Source organism: Gorilla gorilla, chromosome 4, assembly GCF_029281585.2.
Source record: "Gorilla gorilla gorilla isolate KB3781 chromosome 4, NHGRI_mGorGor1-v2.1_pri, whole genome shotgun sequence".
Classification (NCBI taxonomy): domain Eukaryota; kingdom Metazoa; phylum Chordata; class Mammalia; order Primates; family Hominidae; genus Gorilla; species Gorilla gorilla.
This window is the reverse complement of record NC_073228.2, coordinates 98,495,578-98,519,546: the sequence shown is the minus strand read 5'-3', so window position 1 is coordinate 98,519,546 and position 23,969 is coordinate 98,495,578. Positions and strand designations below refer to the sequence as shown.

Genomic DNA, 23,969 nt, shown 5'->3' with positions numbered 1-23,969 from the left:
TAGCATCAAGCTTGGAACTGATAGGCATTATTATGTATAAACTCTATTAAAATATATTGCATTCACTGGTTAGTATTAAGGTAACTAATAATGTTTACTTGTCTATGTTAATCTATAAGACTTTATATTAATCCAAATGGGGAAAAGTAGGTAATCATGATTTTCGTGGTCTCATCATACTGACCTCTAGAAATGTACTTCTGGAGTGTCCCATGGGTGGCAATAACAGTAGCATTCAGGCTAATGCTTAGTAACATTGGCAGTGACCGTCTTAATCTTTCTGTTTGCATTCAATACTAATTTACAGGCTTTAATCCAATGACTAAAAAATTAAGGCCTGATGTCATTATCCATGGCAGTGGTTATAAAGGGGAGCGGAAAAACAAGAGTAAAAATAGTATATCTGATCATAGTGACAAAGTTAAATTTATGATACTGTTCATTTAGTAGCCCCTATATCAAATAAGATCCATTTAAAGCAATGTCTAGGTAATATACCTAGGGGTACATACAAGAATCTATAAGCTAAATTTTTTCCTTAAAATCTGATTTCAATTTAAGTTTTATAAACAGCCCCAACACATCTGGTATCTCCTATAGGGGGAGTTGTCTAGCTAATATTTGGCTGATTAACAATGAGCCAAAAGAGTATTTATCTCACATACAACATGCATAAAAAATGAAGAATTGCTGACTTAAAAAATGCAGTACAGCCCTCAAAGTTTCTGAGTAATTATATAATTAGCACAATGCTACATCTTTCTCAATTTCTGAAATGATATCAATATACAAAGTGCAGTTTTAAAGTTATTTTTGGCATAGTTTTTTAAAGTTATTTATGACATTTATTTGAAAAAGAGTTAAATTTGACTTAACTCACTTTAGATAACAATCTCTTACAGAGTTTGGGCACTATAAGAGTGTTTCTTGGCTGGGCACAGTGGCTCACACCTGTAATCCCCACATTTTGGGAGGCTAAGGCAGGCAGATCACCTGAGGTCAGGAGTTCGAGACCAGCCTGACTGATATGATGAAACCCCGTCTCTACAAAAAAATACAAAAAAAAAATTAGCTGGGTGTGGTGGTAGGCACCTGTAATCCCAGCTGAGGGAGGCTGAGACAGGAGAATCGCTTGAACCCGGGAGGCGGAGGTTGCAGTGAGCCGAGATTGTGCCATTGCACTCCAGCCTGGGCAACAAGAGTGAAACTCTGTCTCAAAGAAAAAAAAAAAAAGAGTGTTTCTTCTTGACTTTGATTTCAAATTGATTATCTGTTATACAAGTGCACTTCCACTCTAAGTACTTCTCACTAATCAGTGGTCATTTTACTCATAGATATACACTGTGAGGAAAAATGTATTTCAAAACATGATGCCCGTATTAGGTAGAGGGTTGCCTTGGTTCTACCATAATTTAAAAAAATATATGAGTATGTAAGCATTTAAACTAAAATGGTTCTTCTGTTAAGATCAATTAAATCTTAATTACTTATGAAGATTATCTGAAACTACATGATACCATTTAGCTAGATTCCTTTCACTTACATCCAGATTTAACTTTGATTTTATGGAAATGGTGAAAATAACTGCAGTGGAAAAGGTGGCAGCTGTAAGTGTTGCCTGTCTTGCATACTGCCTGAAAGCATTACTATTCATTAAAATAACCTTCACTTTGTAGTAACACTCAAGCTGTAAACAGTCAACTTAGATTCTGGAGAACACACAGCACAAAAAGTAAAGAAGTATCTGTCTTTGCAAAGTAATTTGTCGAGTTGAAGATTATTGTTTTTCATCATGGTGACCCTGACTTGGCTGGCTGGGTGCATATACAGATTAAGATTAATGCAGTTATTCCTTGGCTAAGGTCTGCCTCTTTCAGGGCACATTCTCCCTAATGACATGATTGATAGGCAGTCCCAAATCCGGAGAGGAACTCATTAATCATAGCATTGACTGAATCCAATCATTTGCTTCACCTGCACAGTGATGGACAGGAAAGGATACAATTCAGGAGCTGACACTGAGATACTCCTTTGTCAGAGGGCCTCAACTTTTTCAATGTCAGCCTCTATAAAACCTGACAAGAATTTTTTTTTTTTGCAACCTGTATGCAGCTTCAAAAAGATACCTGCAAACTTATTTTATTGTAAAAAGGTCTTTAAAAAAAACAAGGAATTTACTCTAGCTAATGAATATCTGTAAGTCAAAGTAGGATTTTCTTTATTTTTTAGCAAGGCTATATGATCTTAAAGTTCCTCCTCTTTTCTGAGAAGGATGTTTTGAAGATACATGTGGAAGCAATATCAAAGTTAATGTCCAGCAGCTGGGTGTCATTTGGTTCAGTCTTCAGGTCAGCGGCATTGACTCTTAGCAGAACTAATTTTATAATCATGGCAAAATCTCAGTAATGAATTGCTGTATACAGCTGATTATACCACAGAAAATTTTATTTAGTCTTGGAAACAGTGGAAAACCATGAGTTTTAAGAATACTTACATTGCGAAGTGTAGCATGATCCGAATAACAATTACAACAAGAAAATTAGTGTGGAATATATGTGTACATTGAATATCATAATTTTTTGCACTGGTATAGTTTGAAATGTTTAAATTCTTTTTGTCATCCATTATTACCATGTAAATAATGCTCAAAATCAACAATATGTATATAGATCCTTATAAAAGAAATGTTTTAGAACTATATCTTGCACATTCCTGGTGTGGTGATAGTAGACTCTTTTTCTGGAAGAATAATCAAGATAGTGACTTGTGCTGAGTATCTGTTACAGAAAGAAACAGGAGTGGGGCACATATTTTTAAAAGGCAACAAGTGTCAAAGGCCAATTTAAAATACCCAGTGGTAAGCATACCGCCATGAAGCACTCAGCCTATATTTAGCATAATAGGCTCCCCCTTTTGACACTTCAATTAGTCTTCAATGTGTTCTACAACAGGTGTAAAGAGGACTCTACAAAAGACAAAATACCAAAGCTGTTTCAGGCATCAAAGATACTTTTTATCCACAAAGAGAAAATACAAATTATTTCTTACATGTTCTTAAAAAGAAATGTTTTGTTTTCATCTCATGATTATAGCAATTTCAACAATTGCAGTAATGGGAAAATGTTTTATAGATAGGAGTATAAATGCAGTAAAGACATGTTTTAGAAGAAACGATTCAATTTTTGAAAATGCTTTCAGGTGCTTAATTCTAAGGTGCTGTTTATGTGAGTGGCAGCGGTTTGGGAAGGCTTACCTATTTCAGCCTAGTCTTTATGGATGCTTTGAATCTGAGATTTACATCAACTCTCCACACTCCATCTCCATGATTACTCTCCATCTTTACAATTCTTCACTACTGATATGTATATGCTTTCTTTGTATTTAGTGCATTTATGACAATAGAGAAAAGCACGGCCTTACAAGAAGGAGATATTGCTCTTGAACTGACTGAGCAGAAAATAAACACGATGGTCCTGGATCTCTGCCACAAACCAGGTGGCAGCGAGTACCTGAGGCAAATTTATCACATCATGCAGCTCAATGAGGTAGGGAAACGGCCTTTTTACCGAGCAATTAGGTGTGTACTGGCCTGAGGCAGCGTCTGCTGGCAGCTAAGGGTTAGTCAAGGAGGTGATAATACTTCTTAAAGTCAATACCAAACTCAATATTGCATTATTAATAGAATCTATTCAGCCCCGGCTGTTCTGCATTTGTACAGAAAAAGCTTCACCGAAACAATGTAGATTTTATTTATATGGTTTAAACAATAACATGGCTCATAAACTCAGTTCAGTTCTGAATTGTAGAGACTAGAGGTGTAGTTTGGGAATTGTGTGTTTGTGACTGTTAAGCTGATGTTAAAATCTGGTATTTGTACAGTGAATTTTCAGAAGAGACTTAGCTCTTTTCCTGCAGATATCATGCTTGTGTTGGTGAGGTTGGAGATTTCTTATTTAATGAAAAAACTTAAAGAAGAGTATTGAACCATATTCGGGAGCAACCAGATTAACCTAGGAAAATTCATTAATACACAGACACTGGTTGAACCAATGTTATGCCTTTCTATCCCATTGCCTCTGACCTTGCATGTTTTTGGCTGTTTTATTGAAAATGTAAATAGCACGTTATCTCAGCTATTTACTTGAAACAAAGTTCTCTAACTTAATCAGGTTTTGAATTTGATCATATGTGTCTGAATTAGATTGTGGCATCTAATTGTGTTTATATTTGCAAATACATGAATGTAATTTTTGGAATATTAGAAATTGTATAATGTGAATATATAGTGTTTTAGTTTTATCTCAATAATGTAGGCCTTATAACCATACATTTTCAAGGAATAAATTAAATTTGACAACAGCACTTTACAACTTGATTATATAAATGTTTTGCTCACCATTAGCTATGTGAAAGTTACTTCAAGTAGATCTTGTTTCCTGGATTTCATAGACCAAACAGTCAATAAACAGGTGACATAACAATGTATTCCATGATAGCCTGAGAAGGATGTAAGAAATTTGTAGCTATGAGATATGACCCTGTCCTTAAGGCACCAGAGCTCAGTTTGTAATTGTTACAAAGTAACACAACCTATTCACTCTTGTCAGTGATCCTCATAGCTTGCTTAGGGTTTCTATCTGGGAAACTCAGGAACCCCTCACCTTGGCAAACTGAAAGACCTCTATTGCAAAGTGATGCTCCTCATTGGTATGTGCACTTGGCCATTCGGATTGGCCAAAGTAATTGTGGCGACTACTGAGGAACAGATGTTGCAGCGTGGTTACCCCCATATCCTTAGTTAAGCAGTGTTACAATAGCTCTGAGGATGGTAAAGCTGGTCTGAATTGCCAAACTGATAGAATGGTCCTATTTTTAAAAGGTGCATAATATTAAAAAGCTCAACAATCACCAATAAGCAATATCATCCAAAATTGAATTGGCTATTTATTGGCCATCAGTTATCTGGTTATACTCTGGAAAGCCAAAGGCTGTACTTCCCTCATAGAGCTCATATAACTCTGACATAGTGATTCTGAACAGGATACCATGAGATTACACTGGGATACCACCACATTTTGCTCAATGTTATGATTTATCTTGTTACAACTGAGTATATTTACTGTTATAGTAATGTCTATCAGATGGGATATAGAGCTAAGTATTTGGTGGTTTACTGGGCTGAATGAGGCATGGCACTGCAAGGTAAGAGGCATAATGTTAGGTGAGGCTAGAGGCAAAGAAAGGTACCTTTGCCTTGTAACTATTACAAAAACACAGGCAATAAGCCCAAACAACACAAGCATGACTAGCTGACTAGCATAGTACTTATGACTGCTTTTCCACTGTGAGGTGTTGCTATGCTGTAAGTGACATTGCATTGTGATGTTTGTTCATTTCATGAGTAGTGTTATGAGCCTTTAGCACCTTCAGATGTGCTGCTAAATGTTTCTCAAGAATGTAATGTAAATAGTGAAGCATTTATGGGTACAGGCCTAGCTGAGGGGAAGAATGGGTGTGCCATTCATAGAGACAAAGAAGTCATCAGGGAAAATGAGGTTAAAGATGCTTTGTCTTTGAGATAAAGATAAGATGTCCAAGCAAAAATGTCTCATGATAGTTAAGGCCCTGACCATGATGTTGTGCTACACCCCTATCAACTCCCATGGGGTTGGCACCAGGTTCAAGAGGCTGAAGAGACCCAGAGCTGGCCCACAAGACATGGGGTTTTACTGGGAGCTTACATTACAGGGAAGAGAGTCCAATGGTAGTGGGCTGGGCAGGAAAACCACAACCACTTGCAAGAGGCATGCAGTTTATACAGCATTTTCATTTAACACCCTCTACCTAGCAACCTCCACCTGACGACCTTCATTTAACCCAAAACAAAGGGCCTCAATCCCCTGTATGGCTCCAGTACTGTGGGATAGGCCAGGGGCTTAGAGGTTCCTCATAGATAAGGAATGGATCTCGGGTTGGCCACTCCCAGATTCCTTAGCTTGGAACTCTGAAAATACATTCAAGTGCATCTGCCATACAGGGTCATTCTCAGGGTATGATCAAGTAATCACCGTCAGGTGCATCTACCATACACATGGGCACAAATGAGAGCAGACATGCATATAGATTTGGTCTATATATGAGTGTGGTAGTTGAGGTCATCAGACTGACAGAGCTCTTCAGTGAAGAGAAATGGAGAAATGATGAATAGAGGAATAAGCTTTGACGTAATGCACAGGGAAGGTGTTCAAGAAAGAATGGAAATCTTCTAAAGATATGGCCCAATTAGTAGTAAATCTGATTAAAGCGATGTCACAGTTAAAGAATCTGAGGTTAAGAAGGGTTAGTGATGACTGTCAGTGCAGTACCTAAAAAGATCAACAAAGGAGAACATTCCATTTTCTTCACAATTTGCAACAGAACAGTTTCTCTTTTTTGAATAGTGGAAACAGTCAAAATGTAGTTACGTAAGGTGAAATCAGTTAAGACAGATTGTTATTAGCCAAAACAAAGCTTTTTTGTCAATAAAAACGAAACTATTCCTTTTAAAAATTTTATTTGCGTAAATCATAATGGAGAAAAGTTTTGTTTCTCTTCAATAATCTAAATCTAGGCATAAAACTATTTTCTGATGGCTTTATCATTAACAATATTTATTAAGAGTCCATGTGTGACCCTCCATCAGACACTAAAGAATTAATCTTTCTAAAAAGATATGCTCTACAACAGGGGTCCCCAACCCCCGGGCCACAGACCTCTACCAGTTGGTGGCCTGTTAGGAACTGGGCTGTACAGCAGGAGGTGAGTGGCGGGATAGTGTGCATTACCACCTGAGCTCCACCTATCGTCATATCAGCAGCAGCATTAGATTCTCATAGGAGCATGAACCCTATTGTGAACTGCACATTTGAGGGATTTATGTTGTGTGTTCCTTATGAGAATCTAATGCCTGATGATCTGAGGTGGAACAGTTTCATCCTAAAACCATACTCCCCCTCCCCACAGTCCATGTCCATGGAAAAATTGTCTTCCACGAAACTGGTCCCTGGTGCCAAAAAGATTGGGGACTGCTGCTCTATAACAAGTAAGTTCAAAAACGATGATTGTTAACTTCAGCAGTGGTTTCTTTCAATTTTTAGGGTTTTATAATCTAAAATTTGCCTCTCACGATGAACACAGTGGGCATTCCTAAAGTTATAGAGGCACAGAAAAAAGCACAGTGAAGTGAAACCAGAAATGTGGCTCCTCCCCACAGCTTTACCTCTCACCCCTGTGTGATCTCAGGATTGTCCTCTGACCTTTCAGCACCAACCATTGAGTGTGGCATTGGGCTAGAGTTTCCCTGTGCCTATGGATCTCCTGGGAGTTCCTTTTTTTTTTTTTTTTTATTTTTGAGACAGAGTCTCTCTGTCGCCCAGGCTGGAATGCAGTGGTGTGATCTCAGCTTACTGTAACCTCCACCTCCCGGGTTCAAGTGATTCTCCTGCCTCAGCCTCCCAAGTAGCTGGGATTACAGGTGCCCACGACCACACTCAGCTAATTTTTGTATTTTTAGTAGAGATGGGGTTTCACCACGTTGGCCAGGCTGGTCTGGAACTCCCAACCTCAAGTGATCTGCCCACCTCGGTCTCCCAAAGTGCTGGGATTACAGGTGTGCACCACTGCACCCAGCTGGGAATGCTCATAAACAGGCAGGTTCTGATCCAATAGGGTTTAAGATTCTGCTTTTCTAACAAGCTCCCAGGTGAGGCTTAACTCAGCTGATCCAGTGCCCCAGACTTTGAGTAGCGCAGGTTTTCTAAATGATGTCTGAATACCTTTTTGGCTCTAACATTCTGAACTTCATCCTAACCCTAACCTCAAAGAAAAAAATTACATTGTGACACATGAAACATCACAAGAACATTTATATTTTTAAAAATCTATTAGATGACTTATTTATTAATAGTAAGCATTTATTAGTTGATGGGGACTTTTAGTCATTTTAATTTGTCATCTTCCAGAAAAAGTTCCATAAAATACATAAGGATTGTTCACCTTATTTATGGGTGGAAAATGAGGTATAATGTTGTAGATTGGCTTTTCTTTTGCCCAGGCCTGCACTGGCAGTTGGAGGATTATAATGACATATTTTGAGCTTCTCTTGAACCTTGATATTTTTCACTCCATGGGATGGAAATAGAGTTTAGGAGCTTGCATTATAATTAATTCTGCATTGAATGAGACTGCTTGCAGCAAAATATCAGAGTACTCAGTGCTCTGCTGAGCCAGGAGTAGTTAACAACTACACTTAATGAATGGATGAGCAATCTTATACTGTGAATAATCATGCAGATGAGTTAAGTTTTGGGAACCAGACACGTTAATATGTGAACCAGTGACAAGACAATGCCTGTTAAAAGGTCCTGATATATCAAACATATATTCATTATATAAGAGTTTGGTAAATGGTTTCCTAATCTATACTAAATATTAGGTAAACCTGTTTTTGATGGGTTTATTGCAATGCTGATTGGTACTCTAGTATGTATCTTCTGAAAATATATTCTTCCCTGAGGCAAGTAATACACTGTAATCTAGCAAATGTGCTGAAAGGATAAATTTGGATATTGATCAGTTTATTTTTACAGAGAACGTCTGCTTCTCACCGTCACAACTTGTAATTTCTTTTCTTTGAAGGAATATTTAAAAGAACAGCTGTTTTCTATGAATAGTTCAGAGGAAAAGCCATTACCCATCCGACCTTTAAAGACGACCTTGAGGAGTATAGAAGACCAGCCTTCTGCCTTTAACCCTTTCCATGTGTATAAGGCGTTTAGTGAAAACATGCCAGATCAGGTATGTGGAAATTAAATGGTAAATTTAATTTAAATGTGTGGTTTCTTTACCCAAGTAAGAAAAAATTGCTTTGTGTTAGAGTATTTACTCATAAGCTTTTTTTGCTAGGAAGCAAAAGGCCTTGTTCTTATTTACATGGTCTGTACAAATTGACTTTTAAGAGTTATTTTACCTTTTTTCTATTTGTCAAACTGATTCATATGTTTGGTCTGTAAAACTTAACTTTTGGCTGGTCAGTTTACCATGGGCAGAGGGAACATCTGTTAGGCTGTGTCTACAGAAGGCTGAAGAACCAGGCATTTTGTAACATTCCTTTCCTCGCTTGTCACCCCCATCCCCCAATACACACACAAAATACCTTGCAACCTTTACGAATGTATCAGGCAAATTAGAAAATAGTTAAAATTAATTATAAATAGAGCACTGAGCTCCTACTTTAAGTGGTATGGGGTAAGTTTGCTTTTTATAACCATAGACACATTCCCGAATTTAAAATGAATTTGTTAATGATCTTAAAGCCAGTCTATTTGGAATAAAGTCAATGTGATAAACACCACACATTTTTTAATGTCAGATTATGCCATTGTCTAAGCTGCATGTTTCAGTAGTTACACTGAAAAGATCGTCTTTCTGCCAAAGTATTTGAAATCTAAAGTTGCTTTTGCTTTGTTCATTCTTCTGGTGGCTTTTCCCAGAAACCTCTTGACAGACAATTTGAACTAACAGGGCAGAAGAGAAGGATTGCTTGACCTAGAACTCTGATGAAAATAAGAATTAAAACAATGGCCTAATTCAGCATGCAGATAATATTTTTACCATGCCTGTTACAGCTCTAGTCTACACTCATCAATACTGTAGTGGAGTAAGACCTTCAAATGCTGACAACCCAGGGTGGAATTCTCCTGCTCTATGACAGGATTGTAGTGCTCGATTAATCAGCAGGTGACAGGGGATAGCTCTTGTTGGATTTTAAACGTCAGTCTGGACTCTTGTTTTCAAAACTATTTCATTTTAAGGAGCATAAGCATTTATAATACTTTAAATATACTAAGTTTGAGTTTATTGGCTGCTTTTCTGTGTTGTGCATTGGATTGCTCCAAACCATAAATAATTATTATAGCTGTTAAATTTTCCTTACTTCATTTAAATAAATGGCATATTTTATTGAGTTCTGAATTGTGAGATTATTTTTCACAGTAATTTTTCTCCATAGTCTGTTGTGAAATTTCTATTAATGAGAAAAAGGAATCACTTATATAATTTACACTTACAGATCCTCATAATCTTCCCTTTAAAGCATTTTCTTAGCCAAAAAGGTAACATTAATATCACACTCTAATTAAGCTGTATCTTATAATTTGATTCTTAGCACTTCCAAGTTTGTTTTTTAATCAAACTTTTGGTTGCTGAAAAGAAAATCAAACTATAAATTGATATGATGTATGAAAAAGTTGCCAATTATTTTGCTTTGCTTTTCAAACAGTCTCCTTCTCAGAGAAACTTGCTGGGCAAATGCCATTAACACTTGGAAGAATAACGACTCAATAAATTGATTTATATTTTTATAAATAATGACTACATCCCCAAATGGATTTATAAATTAATTGCCGTCTTATTGGAATAAAAACCTTCCTCTGTGGACATGATTGATGTTATCTGTCTAAGTCCTTGTTCTGGACCCCCCTCCTTCTTAGTTAGTCTATCACAGCTGGAGCTTTAATTTACTGATCATATTAACTCTGATTAATAACTAACAATAGTGTCTTCTCATTTATCAACAGTCAGCCATCACAAAATGGAACTGGAATTGGGCAAAGTTGCTGCCAAATTATCTGAGACTGGATAAGATGACCTTCAGTGTGCTGCTCAAAAACAGGTAATAAAATTGGGGACCTTGGGGGTCTGGTTGAGGGACAAGGTTGTGTGTGTGTATGTGTGTGTGTATACACATACACAGATTTTACTAGCATACTTTTGGGAAAAGTGAAAACATTTTATCAGCAGGGGAATCTATTTTGTTTTCTTCCTCTCCAGCCTCCCATCTTTTAAAAATATGGCTATTTATAGGAGTATACTCTCTAAATACCGTTCTCTATAGTAAAAATTTGTAAAAGGCAGTAACATTTGTTTCAGAGATGAGATTAGTGGATTTTAGACTGAATTTTAAATATTTTTGACTTTGTATATTTAATAGTTCACTATTGTAAAGACCAAAAGTTATTGACTTGAACGTCATTATAATACTACACCTTTGTTTACAACAACTTAATGAATGCGTATAAAATGCCAAGCCGAATCAACTAGTCTAATCAGGAAAACATGTAAGTAAAACTGTCATGATTGAATTTTTCACTTTTCAGCCAGTTATGTTGGTAGTGTCTTAATATAGCCACAGTAGCATATTATTTTACACAAAGATACACACGCAAACACACACACACACACAGAGCAGTATAATCCAATGAAATGATAATATGATTTCAGCCTAGGAAACAACATGTAATTTATTTTGCACAAAAGTATGAACATTTTGTTTTGGATCAATTAACATGGTTTTTAAAAAATACTTAAAGTTTCAGTAAAAACTATAAGGTGTAAACTTTAAAAATGTGGATTTTTAATCAAGTATAATACATTTTCAAATAAAATATATTTTATGATATTCCTTTTATTGTTTGAGTCGTCTGTGTGCTTATAGCTAAGTTTGAGGCTTATCGTCTATATGATCTTTGTGACACAGAATGTATTTCCATATCTTTTTGCAAAAATATTGAGTATCATTTTTTTTGAAAGAAAATAATGACAATAACATAGTAGAATTGTCAAATCATTCTTGAGAAATCTGGATGAATATAAGAAAATATCCTAAGAGAGAGGTTGCAGTATTTCTCAGAAGGAAGTTATAGAGGCAGCTTTATTGCCAATAAAAGCTATAGCTTAGATGTGAGGTCGCAGTGGTATTTATAATATTTCACCCCTGAATTAAGCTCACCCACCCATCATAGACAAAGTTCAACAACCCAGAAGCTTACTGATCAAGGCCAGAGCCTTTCCCCAGCAAGCTTACCACCTGGCTGGCAGCAGTCCAGAGGTACCCTATTCATACACAAGTCCCCAGGTGTGCACCTATACTGTCCCAAAGATATTTGGAGAGATGAGAGGAGGGGTTGGTGGAGGAGAGGCCAGGTCCTCTGTTGAATCTATAGTGACATGATGTTTATACAATATTAAATGTCTGTCTGGAAACAAACTAGGAAAGATAAGTAATTATTTTCCTATTTGGAAAGTTTTGAGTTTATATAGATTAACTGTGTTATATTTTACTGAATTTATTTTCAGTCATGAATTGCTGCTTCCAATCCACTAAATGGTCCTCTAGGGACAAACATCCTTCAAAACTTTCTACATTTGCTTTTTATAATATTCACCTCTAAGTGAATTTGTGTTTTACACAGAATTGCATATTTTTGTTTTCGTTTAAGGACTTTGGATCACTAGCTATTAAAGTGTATTTTCTTGAGATCTGTGCAGGAGTGGGTGGGAGAAAAGAACTCGTACAAATTTAGCCAGAAATAATAGGTCAAAACAGTTCTCTTGGAAAAGGGTCATGAATTTTTAATAGAAACAGCTAGAATCTCATCTTAATAAGAACCTTAGATTTTTAAAGAATGGTATGAAAATCATTCTACTGCAAAGCTACCGCACACGAGCTATGATGAACCTAATTGATCCACCTTAGAAGGATTAAAGACACCTGAGGGTTTTCAGGCTTTTCTATCACTCACCCATTTATTTTAAGAATGTTATTTATGAGTTTTGTTTAATATTGAACCGGTAAGGAAATTGTTAGTTTCTCGATGACACCCTCTTGTCTCTCTTGTTGGAACTTATCTGAAAATGCTGATTTTTTTAATAGTACATTTAACTGTTGACAACATGGTTATCTGAAAGATACATACTTGAAAATTAGACCATAGAACTCTGAGCTTTTAAAATGAAAGTTATATATGCTATCCAACATCTACCAACTATGGTGTTTGGGGTTAGGTGTAGCCAAAGGAAAGAATTCACAGCAGTTCAGCTGAATATGCTCAGTTTTTTCCTTCCAAATTCACCAATTAAATGAGTCACTTGTTCTCTTTTTGCTCCTTTTATTGGTAATATATTTGTATTAGTCTATCTCTATACTACGTTCTAGTGTATGTATGGGGCTGTGAATGTTGTCTGAGGACATAATATTACAAAGAAAAGTGAACTGAAATATACAAGTATGAAAAAAATTGAAGAGAAGGGAAAAGAATCCTTTCTATTCACCTTAAATTCGTTTGTGCCTTGTCTTCAACGTTCATATAATAAGCAGGCCATCTGTGGAATTAGTCTTCCCACATGCCTAGAGTACACTAGACCTCCCTTACCCCCTAAATAAGATGGAGACTGGAAAGCAGGATTCCTGGGTTCCCAGGCACTTACTTTGACTTTAGATTTCCTTATGTTTAAAATAAAATAATAATAATTGTAAAGCTACTTCATGGAGACTGTTGACACGGTCAAGAGTGCTAAAGTATTTGGAAGTGTTTTTGAAAGCTGATAACACAATACAGTCATCCCTCAGTATCTATTAGGGACTGATCCCAAGACCTCTTCAGATACTAAATCCCACAGATGCCAAGTCCCTGATATAAAATGGTGTCATATTTGCATATAACCTATGCATATCCACCCATGTACTTTAAATCATCTCTAGATTACTTTCATTACCTAATGCAATTCTCACACATCACTGCATTTGTGTGGATTCAATGTAATACTCGGCATGCAACAAATGCAAGTTTTGCTTTTTGGAACTCAGTGGAACTTTTTTTTCCCAAATATTTTCTATCTGAGGTTGACTGAATTCATGGATGCAGAACCCACAGACACAGAGGCACCACCGTACATATTCAAAAAAGTAGTAACATAGCAGCAGTTTTGGTGTCTAGTCAGGTAAGGAAACTGTAAAGTCCATTAAGGATTAGTAGGAAGTTGCTGTAAGATCGAACACTCAGAACATCCAGGTTATGTGGACTCCAGGCCTAAACCACTAGTGAGGATCAGAAAAAGTATCAGATCAGAAACCAGGCAACAGGCCCACAGGTCTGGAAGACAAACAGAAAATGAGCAAGAAGGAAGGTCAAAAAGCCAAGTGAACCACTCAGGTAATAAAGACCCAGGAGATAAAGACTTGAGGGACCGCTCAGACACATGAAAGAGGAGATCTGTGGGGCCACAACAATGTCTGTATCTGAGTCAATACTGGCCTTTGTTCCACAAGCTGGTTCTGTGCTGACTGCAAAGGCAGAACAAATCTTGAAGCAGCTGCCTGAGTCCTTGGCAAAAATGTGTTCTTCACTCACTATCTGGCCTCATCTCAAAACATCTCCTTCCGATTCATGATGCTCTAAATAGAATGCTTTCTTTAAGTTATTTGGATTCTCTAAACGCTTTCCCACTTCAGCGTCTTGTTGCTTGCAGTTCCCTCAGCTCTTCACATGGCTGGTGCCATCTTGTCCATCTGAGACAAATGTTACCTCCTGAGGAGACTTTTCTATTTCACCCATCTAAAGGGACCCTCCAGGCTACCCTAGCATTCTACTCTACTGTGTTTTCTTGAGTTATTGCTAACTGAAATACTTGTTTCTGTTTATTTATTGTCTTTTAATCTTACCCTCTGTGGTAGAATGTAAACTCAATAAGAATAGCACCTTGTTTGCCTTATCCTGGTGGTGTCTTCAGTACCTAGAACAGCCCTTGGGCACAGAGCAGGCTCTAAGTAGTGTGTATTGAATTAATTAATAAACAAATGAGGAATAAGAATGCAGAGAAAAAGTCAGCTCCTGACAGATGAGCACAGGGTAGGTATTCTTATGTGATGTTTGGTTAATAGACATGTAGGTATTATAAGAATATTTGCTGGAAAATCTGAAGCAAAAAAGTATCTATATGCATATTCATTCTCTTCGTTTTCCAAATTTGGGTGAAAGTCAGGTTATTTAAGCTCTGTATGTTTAAAATGTCTGTTGTAATAGCCACAAAAAGAATTAAATATCGGCCAGGCACGGTGGCTCACGCCTGTAATCCCAGCACTTTGGGAGGCTGAGGTGGGTGGATCATGAGGTCAGGAGATCGAGACCATCCTGGCTAACATGGTGAAATCCCATCTTTACTAAAAATATGAGAAATTAGCCGGGCATGGTGGTGGGCACCTGTAGTCCCAGCTACTGGGGAGGCTGAGGCAGGAGAATGGCGTGAGCCCAGGAGGTGGAGCTTGCAGTGAGCCGAGATCGCGCCACTGCACTGCAGCCTGGGCTACAGAGCAAGACTCCTTCTCAAAAAAAAAAAAAAAAAAAAGAATAAAATACCTAGGAATACAGCTAACCAGGGAGGTGTGAAACATCTCTACAACAAGAATTACAAAGTACTGCTCAAAGAAATCAGAGATGAAAAAAAGCAAGTGGAAACATTCCATGCTCATGGATAGGAATAATCAATATTGTTAAAATGGCCATACTGCCCAAAGTAATTTACAGATTCAGTGCTATTCCCATCAAACTACCAATAACATTCTTCACAGAATTAGTTATTTTAAAATTCATATGGAACAAAAAAAGAGCCTGAATAGCAAAGGCAATCCTAAGCAAAAAGAACAAAGCTGGAGGTATCATGTTACCTGACTTCAAGTTATATTACAAGGCTACTGTAACCAAAACAGCATGGTATGGTACAAAAACAGACCCATAGACCAATGGAACAGAATAGTGAGCCTAGAAATAATGCCACAGAGCTACAACCATCTGATCTTCAAAGTTCACAAAAACAAGCAATGGGTAAAGAATTCACTATTCAATAAATGGTGCTAAGATAACAGGCAAGCCATATGCAAAAGATTGAAACTGAACTCCTTCCTTACACCATATACAAAAATCAATTCAAGATTAATTAAAGACTTAAATGTAAAACCTAAAACTACAAAAATCCTGGAAAATAACCTAGGAAATACTATCCAGGACATAGACCTTGGCAAAGATTTCATGATGAAGATGCAAAAGCAATTGAAACAAAAACAAAAATTGACAAATGGGATCTAATTAAACAAAAGAGCTTCTGCACAGCAAAAGAAACTATCATCAGAGTCAACAGAAAACCTACAGAATGGGAGAAAATACTTGCAAACTATGCATCTGACAAAGGTCTAATATCCACCATCTAAAAGGAACTTAAACAAATCAACAAGCAAAAAGCAAACAACCCCATTAAAAAGTGGGCAAATGACATAAACAGACACTTTTCAAAGAAGACATACACATGATCAACAAACATGAAGAAAAGCTCAATATCACTAAATATTAGAGAAACGCAAATCAAAGCCACAATGAGATAGCATCTCACACCAGTCAGAATGGCTACTAATAAAAAGTCAAAAAATAACATGCTGGCAAGATTATGAAGAAAAGGGAATGCTTATACACTGCTGGTGGGCAGGTAAATTAGTTCAGCCCTTGTGGAAAGCAGTGTAGCACTTTCTCAAAGAACTTAAAACAGAATTATCATTCAATTCAGCAATCCCATTACTGGGTTTATACCCAAAGGAATAGAAATCATTCTACAATAAAGACATATTCACATGTATCTTCATTGCAGCACTATTCACAATAGTTAAAGACATGGAATCAACCTAAATGCTCATCAGTGGTAGACTGCATAAAGAAAATGTGACATATATACACTACAGAATACTACATAGCCATAAAAAAGAATAAGATCATGTCTTTTGCAGGGATGTGGATGGAGCTGGAGACCATTATCCTAAGCAAACTTATACAGGAACAGAAAACGAAATACTGCATGTTCTGACATGTAAGTGGGAACTAAACACTGAGAACACACAGACACAAAGAAGGGATCAACAGACTCTGAGGCTTACTTGAGGGTAGGGAGTGGGAGGAGGAAGATCAAAAAGCTACCTGTCAGGTGCTATGCTTATTACCTGCATGATGAAATAATCTGTACACCAAACTCCTGTGACACGCAATTTATCTATATGACAAACCTGCACATGTATCCCTGAACCTAAAATAAAAGTTAAATGAATAAATAAAACCCCCAATGTTATTATTGTTATGTAAATTTGGCTCAGATTAAAATAACAGAAAGCTGGTCTTTATTTTTAGTTAATTGATCCAGTTCAAGTCATAACCTCTTCAGCAACAAAGTCTGTTTTATACTCCAAGACTTATAAATCTTTTGACATTTGGATGACAGAGTTTGTGTTTGTTAAATGATACAAAAAATGCAAGTAGAAAACTTTAAGGTGGAATTAGCTGATAACAGTATCCAACGAAACCTTTGTAAATTAATTATGAGTGATTATTTTGAGGGATTTGAAGAAGTGTATAGCAGCCAAGACCTCAGAAAACAGATCCTGAATATATACTAATGATATATGTGTTTCAATTTAGAAAGTTTGCTATTGTGAAAAATAAAGACTCCCTAGAGTTTCAGAAAATCAACATATATATCAGTTCTACACCTTTACTTTTGATGCTATCTAAGAATAAGTACAGTGATTGTACATTGATCTTTTGAAATAATAAAGGTACTTTTCACAGTTTCTTACTATTAGTTTTTTGCTTTTGTTCTCACCCACTTTAAAATAAATCCAGACTAGAGAATGAGATGGTGATTGCATTTGCAGGAGAGTGGACCAAAAGGAGCTCTCCCTTCCCTCATTCATGGCGAAGCTCCAGACTGATATTTTGATATTGTTTTTCTTTGTCACTGGAACAAATTTATGTTGCTTCTTTTCTCTTTACCTTATTTATTCCAAACTAATTCCCAAGAACTGTGGTGTTGAAAATAATGTGTGAATACAGTGCAGTGCTGTGCTATTTTAACCATCTGAATATACTGCATATGAGTTTGGCTTTGAGTTGAGCAAACACAATTAAATATGATGGCAGGAACAGCAGAAGGGGTGGTGGAGGCAGATTTCTGGCTGTCACTTTGGGGCCTGTCCAGGTGGACAATAACCATACATCTGAGAGGAAACAGAGATTAGAAAACATGTTTTAAAAGAGGCATTGATCTGTGGAGTTGTTTGCTTTTAATGATAATAATTATTAAAGTACCTTTACCCTATATCAGATTACAGTGTGTGCCCTGTGGTGTGTAGAGAGCAGAAAATATTGTCTCTGGCCTGAAACTGCACACACTGCACTCTCAAATGACTGTTCTCAGGCAGTGCTACCATTAGCACAATGTTTATAGTTGCTCACAGCAGTAAATTCCTGGGGCAGCAGCAGGCAGCCTGGTTATGGAGAAGTGGGTTTAAGAAAAAGGAGAAGCTGATTTTGTGAGTACACACCTCTTAGTCATTACATACATATGCCATGCCATTCAAATTTGGTGGGTTTTTTCATGCTCCAGTTCCCTAGAAAATTGTTTTCTTCCTTCCTCCACCAAAAGACCTCAGACTCAGTGACTCGCTCTACCCATCATCACTGTATCTTCTCAAACAAGAGAAAGCTTTTCTCTTATCCTGAAATCTACAGCAGCATGGTTTGTTTGTTTGTTTGTTTTTTGCAGAGATTATCTAACATGTATTTAAAATGCATAAATTTGACAATCTGATCCTCAGAATTTGTAGGGCTAAGGGAATTGGTCCATGAACCAAACAAACTCATACATGTGTATTATTTCCTGATGGGTAGCTTGTATGTCTGTTGTCCTTTATGGTGTATAAAGCACTTTCACACTAATCTCCTTTGACTCTCACTACAACCAGGTAACAAGGGACAGGTACTCTTGAGGTTGCAGAACATTAAATAACATGCCCAAGGTCACGGACATTACATGGCAGCTCAAAAGAGCCCCAAGATGAAGTCTTCTGGTTTTGTATCTACTATAGTATCTGGTACTTTATCTATTAATATGTACCATACTTCTGGTCAATTTTTTAATTAGCTGCATATTTACTGTAATAATACTGATGATAATAAAGACAGCAAACATACAGAGTGCTTACCATATGGCTGGCATAATTTAGGTGATTTATATACACATATTTAACTGTAAATCCTTATAATAACCTTACAAAGTAGGCATCATATTATTACTTTCCTGATAAGGACAGTAAGGCACAGAGGTACCGAGCTCTAAGTGATGGTGCTCAGACTTTGGCTCAAGGCCATGTTCTTAATCACTTCCCTCTAGGGCTTCTGTAGAGCTTTTATAATGCTTTGCTTACTTTCCTCATTCAACATTTTTGAACATCTATTAAATGAAAGGCATTTATTTAGAATAAAGTAACAATGTACTAGGGATATCCCTTATCCTAGGGTTATCTCAATATCCTTCAAAGGACTCCTTAGTGCTACTCTGCAAACTTTTTAATCCATTTTGAATTTTCACTTTGGTTGTCTCCCCCGTTCAAGCTCCCAGATCCCTCCTGCTGACTTTCCACCATGTACCTTACCAGGAAGAGTAAAACCATCTAATGTGAAACTCCCAGCTTTCCTTCCTAAACCTCAATTTTGTTTTATCATCTCCAATCCTTTGCCTATCTCTAGCCTTGGAGAAAGAGCCCTTTTCTAGTTAGAATTTGAGAAATTGACTATGGATTGGGCTAAAACATTTGGATATTAACCAGTAGACTTGAGGGAATCATCAGAGCTTTTAAGCCAAGGAGTGACAGAAACAGAGAGCTACTTTAGCACATTAATAACACCTGGAGTGGAGGGACAGGAGGAAAGGTCAGGTTAGAGATTATGGCTAGAGACTGAGGAAGAGATTATACAACACAAATATAAAAGAAACTTCCAGGGAAGTTTAGGGGCTCAGAAAAATCTATTTTTGGCCGGGTGTGGTGGCTCACACTTGTAATCCCAGAGCTTTGGGAGGCCGAGGTGGGCAGATCACGAGGTCAGGAGATCAAGATCATCCTGACTAACATAGTGAAACCCTGTCTCTACTAAAAATACAAACAACTAGCCGGGCATAGTGGCATGTGTCTGTAGTCCCAGCTACTCGGGAGGCTGAGGCAGGAGAATCACTTGAACCCTGGAGGCAGAGGTTGCAGTGAGCCGAGGTCGTGCCACTGCACTCCAGCCCGGGCGACAGAGCGAGACTTTATCAAAAAAAAAAAAAAAAAAAGAGAAGGAAAGAAAGAAAAGAAAAATCTATTTTTAACAATATTTCCTCTCTGGAGACAACGTGATCCAGATATTCTTAAGGTAGAAAGGTGCTATGCTTACCTTTTCTTCAGAGAGTGTGGGTTCAGATCCTCCAAGAAGCAGATGCCAAGATGGAATTCAAGGTGCAAGAGGATTTTAGGAAAGAGATGCACATGAAGGATTAAGAGGAGGAAGTAGGAATAGGCAGGGAAGGCTTCAGAATGAACTCAACTTCAGACTGAGTTGCTGATCTGATACCTGTGAAAGGTGAGGGCGAAGGAGGATCGGGGAGGAAGAGTCTCAGACAGCAGGGTTTTGACAAGGTCCAGGGAGACGCCTGGAGCTAAAGTCACCCACTAGAAAAGTCCCATGCCTTGTAGGAATGGACTAGCACTAGTACCTACACCTTGCTCAGACACTGGCTATAAACAGCTTGGTAGAAGCATGACCTCAGCACAAATACCATGATAGATACAGAGGAATGACAGCTGGGGCCATTAGTCAACTATGCTAACAGTAGAAGACTTGAGTGATACAATTCTGTGGCTACCACAGCAAAGACAGAGAGAGTAATTGTCTTACCTATGGGGAGATTATATGGATATGGGTATATATGTTAACAGGAATAAAATATAAATAAAGGTCTCCATTACTTTAGTGAAGTAGAAAACAGGTAACCTAAATAAATATGTTAAATGCTATTGACAGAAGTGCACAACTGGCAACATTTTGATGAAAGAAAGGTATAATAATTTTCTCAAAAGCAGCCATGGGAGAATTTTTTCTTGTCAAATTGAACCAAAATTCACTTTGTAATCAATTTTCTTCTACCTAATTATGCATTCACATACTGGCACTTTCGGGTTCTTGCACTGGATCAAAAACTATTTTAAAACTTGCTTGTATAGAGTACATTCTTTTTTTCAATGACTATTCCCCTGTCACATACTGTTCAGACCCAAAAACCTCTGTAATTTTTTTTGCAAAAAGTTTTAGCATATTTTCCACCAGGAGTAGCTGTCATAGGCCCATTGATTCAGTTTGATTGAAGATGAAGAGAGAACTGACTTCTGTAAGGCTTATTGATGACTATTGGATATCTGTTTGCTTATGATGCTATAGCAACATGAGAGGAAATTATCTCTTTGAAGATATTTTTACTGTGACAATTATGAGATAAATTAAAATATCTAAATATAGTTATATATTATAATAACAAAACTGCGTGACAACTAGTAATATTCTTCATTTTATGTAGTAACATTTATAATCGACATGATTTGGCTGTGTCCCCACCCAAATCTCATCTTGAATTGTAGTTCCCATGAGAGGGACCCAGTGGGAGGTAGTTGAATCATGGGAGCAGTTTCCCCCATGCTATTCTCATGATAGTGAGTAAGTTCTTATGAGATCTGATGGTTTTAGAAGGGGCTTCCTCCTCTGCTTAGATCTCATTCTCTCACCTGCCGCCATGTAAAGAGGGACGTATTTGCTTCCCCTTCCACCAAGATTGTAAGTTTCCTGGGGCCTCTGCAGCCATGCTGAACTGTGAGTCGATTAAACCTCTTTCCTTTATAAATTTTCTTTCCTTTATTAAAAAAAAAGATTTTCTCCTTTATAAAAAACTTCTTTCCTTTAGAAATACCCAGTCTTGGGTCTGTCTTCATAGCAGCATGAGAAGGAACTAATACAGTAAATTGGCACCAAGGGAGGAGGGGGCGCTGCTATAAGCATCCCCAAAAATGTGGAAGCGACTTTGGAACTTGGTAACAGGCAGACGTTGGAACAGTTTAGAGGATTCAGAAGAAGATAGGAAAATGTGGAAGAGTTTGGAACTTCCTAGAGACTTGGAGGGCTCAGAAGACAGGAAGACGTGAGAAAGTTTTGAACTTCCTAGAAACTTGTTGAATGGCTTTAACCAAAATGCTAATAGTGATACGGACAATGAAGTCCAGGCTGAGGTGGTCCAAGATGGAGATGAGGAACTTGTTGAAAACTGGAGCAAACTGGACTCTTGCTATGTGTTAGCAAAGAGACTGGCAGCTTTTTCCCCTGCCCTAGAGATCTGTGGAACTTTGAACTTGAGAGCGATGATTTAGGGTATCTGGCAGAAGAAATTTCTAAGTGGCAAAGCATTCAAGCGGAAGCAGAACATAAAGGTTTGGAAAATTTGCAGACTGACAAAGCAATAGAAAAGAAAACCCCATTTTCTGGGGAGAATTTAAGCCCGCTGCAGAAATTTGCATAAGTAACGAGGAGCTGAATGTTAATCACCAAGACAATGAAGAAAATGTCTCCAGAGCATGTCAGAGACCTTCACGGCAGCCCGTCCCATTACAGGCCTGGAGACCCAGAAGGGAAAAATGCTTTGTGACCTGGGCCCAGGGCCCCCCTCCTCTGTGCAGCCCTGGGACATGGAGCCCTGCATCCCAGCTGCTTCAGCACCAGCCTTGAATAAAAGGGGCCAAGGTACAGCTCAGTCCATTGCTTCAGAGGGTGCAAGCCCAAACCTTGGCAGCTTCCACGTGGTTTGGTACTGCGGGTGCACAGAAGACAAGAATTGAAGTTGGAAACCTCTGCCTAGATTTCAGAGGATGTATGGAAATGCCTGGATGTCAGGCAGAAGTTTGATGCAGGGGCAAAGCCCTCATGGAGAACCTCTGCTAGGGCAGTACAGAAGGGAAATGTGGGGTTGGAGCCCCCACTGGGGCACTGCCTAGCTGACCTGTGAGAAGAGGGCCACTATCCTCCAGACCCCAGAATAGTAGATCCACTGATAGCTTGCACCACACACCTGGAAAAGCTGCAGGCACTCAGCACCAGCCTGTGAAAGCAGCCAGGAGCGGGGCTATATCCTTCAAACCCACAGAAGCAGAGCTGCCCAAGGCCATGGGAGCCCACCTCTTGCATCAGCATGACTTGGATGTGAGACATGGAGTCAAAGGAGATCATTTTGGAATTTTAAGGTTTAATAACTTTCCTGTTGGAGTTTGGACTTGTGTGGGGCATGTAATTGCTTTGTTTTGGCCAATTTCTCTCATTTGGAACAGGTGTATTTACCCAATGCCTGTACCCCCATTGTATCTAGGAAGTAACCAACTTGCTTTTGATTTTACAGGCTTATAGGCTGAGGGACTTGCCTTGTTTCAGATGAGACTTTGGACTTGGACTTTTGGGTTAATGTTGGAGTGAATTAAGACTTTAATGGACTGTTGGGAAGGCATGATTGTGTTTTGAATTGTGAGGACATGAGATTTTGGAGGGGCCAGGGGCAGAATGATACAGTTTGGCTGTGTGCCCATTCCAAATCTCATCTTGAATTTTAGTTTCCATAATTCCCCTGTGTTGTGGGAGGGACTCGGTAGGAGGTAACTGAATCATGGGGGTGGTTTCCCCCATACTGTTCTAGTGATAGTGAGTGAGTTCTCATGATATCTGATGGTTTAATAAGGGGCTTCCCCCCTCGCTCGGCTCTCATTCTTCTCTCTCCTGCTGCCTTTAAAGAAGGATGTGTTTGCTTCCCCTTCCATCATGATTGTAAGTTTCCTGAGGCCTCCCCAGCCCTGCAGAACAGTGAGTCAATTAAGCCTCTTTCTTTTATAAATTATCCAGTCTTGCATATGTCCCTATAGCAGCATAAGAATGGACTTATAAAATAATACTATTAATATTACAGTATTTTTGTGATGTGATGTATATTAAATTAGTTAGGATACCTGTAGGACTTTCTTATACTGTAAGTGAAACTCATACCTTAGTGTACCTTGAGGATACAGCTCTAAACCTGAGCTTTTTTTCTCCTCATAGTGTGAAATCTGGTGTAAAATTTTTTTAATCAGGATGTTTTTATATTCAGAATATTTAAAATTTTTATTTTATAATAAACTATAAGCAATATTTATACATGTATTATTTCAAATGGTACAG

General features: G+C 37.9%; 1 protein-coding gene across 8 annotated transcripts in view; it reads left to right on the top strand.

Annotated features, from left to right (window-relative positions):
• KIAA0825 (KIAA0825 ortholog) overlaps window positions 1-23,969 on the top strand; it is a 473,030-nt gene that overhangs the window by 223,253 nt on the left and 225,808 nt on the right. For all 8 annotated transcript variants that reach the window (XR_010133628.1, XM_055387134.2, XM_063705867.1 and 5 more), the window contains 3 exons: window positions 3,386-3,545; window positions 8,677-8,835; window positions 10,617-10,711. Coding sequence is in view for 7 of the 8 variants with exons in the window: in XM_055387134.2 (XP_055243109.2) it covers window positions 3,386-3,545; window positions 8,677-8,835; window positions 10,617-10,711 (414 nt within the window). In the remaining variant the exon portion in view is untranslated. The remainder of the gene's footprint in view (window positions 1-3,385; window positions 3,546-8,676; window positions 8,836-10,616; window positions 10,712-23,969) is intronic.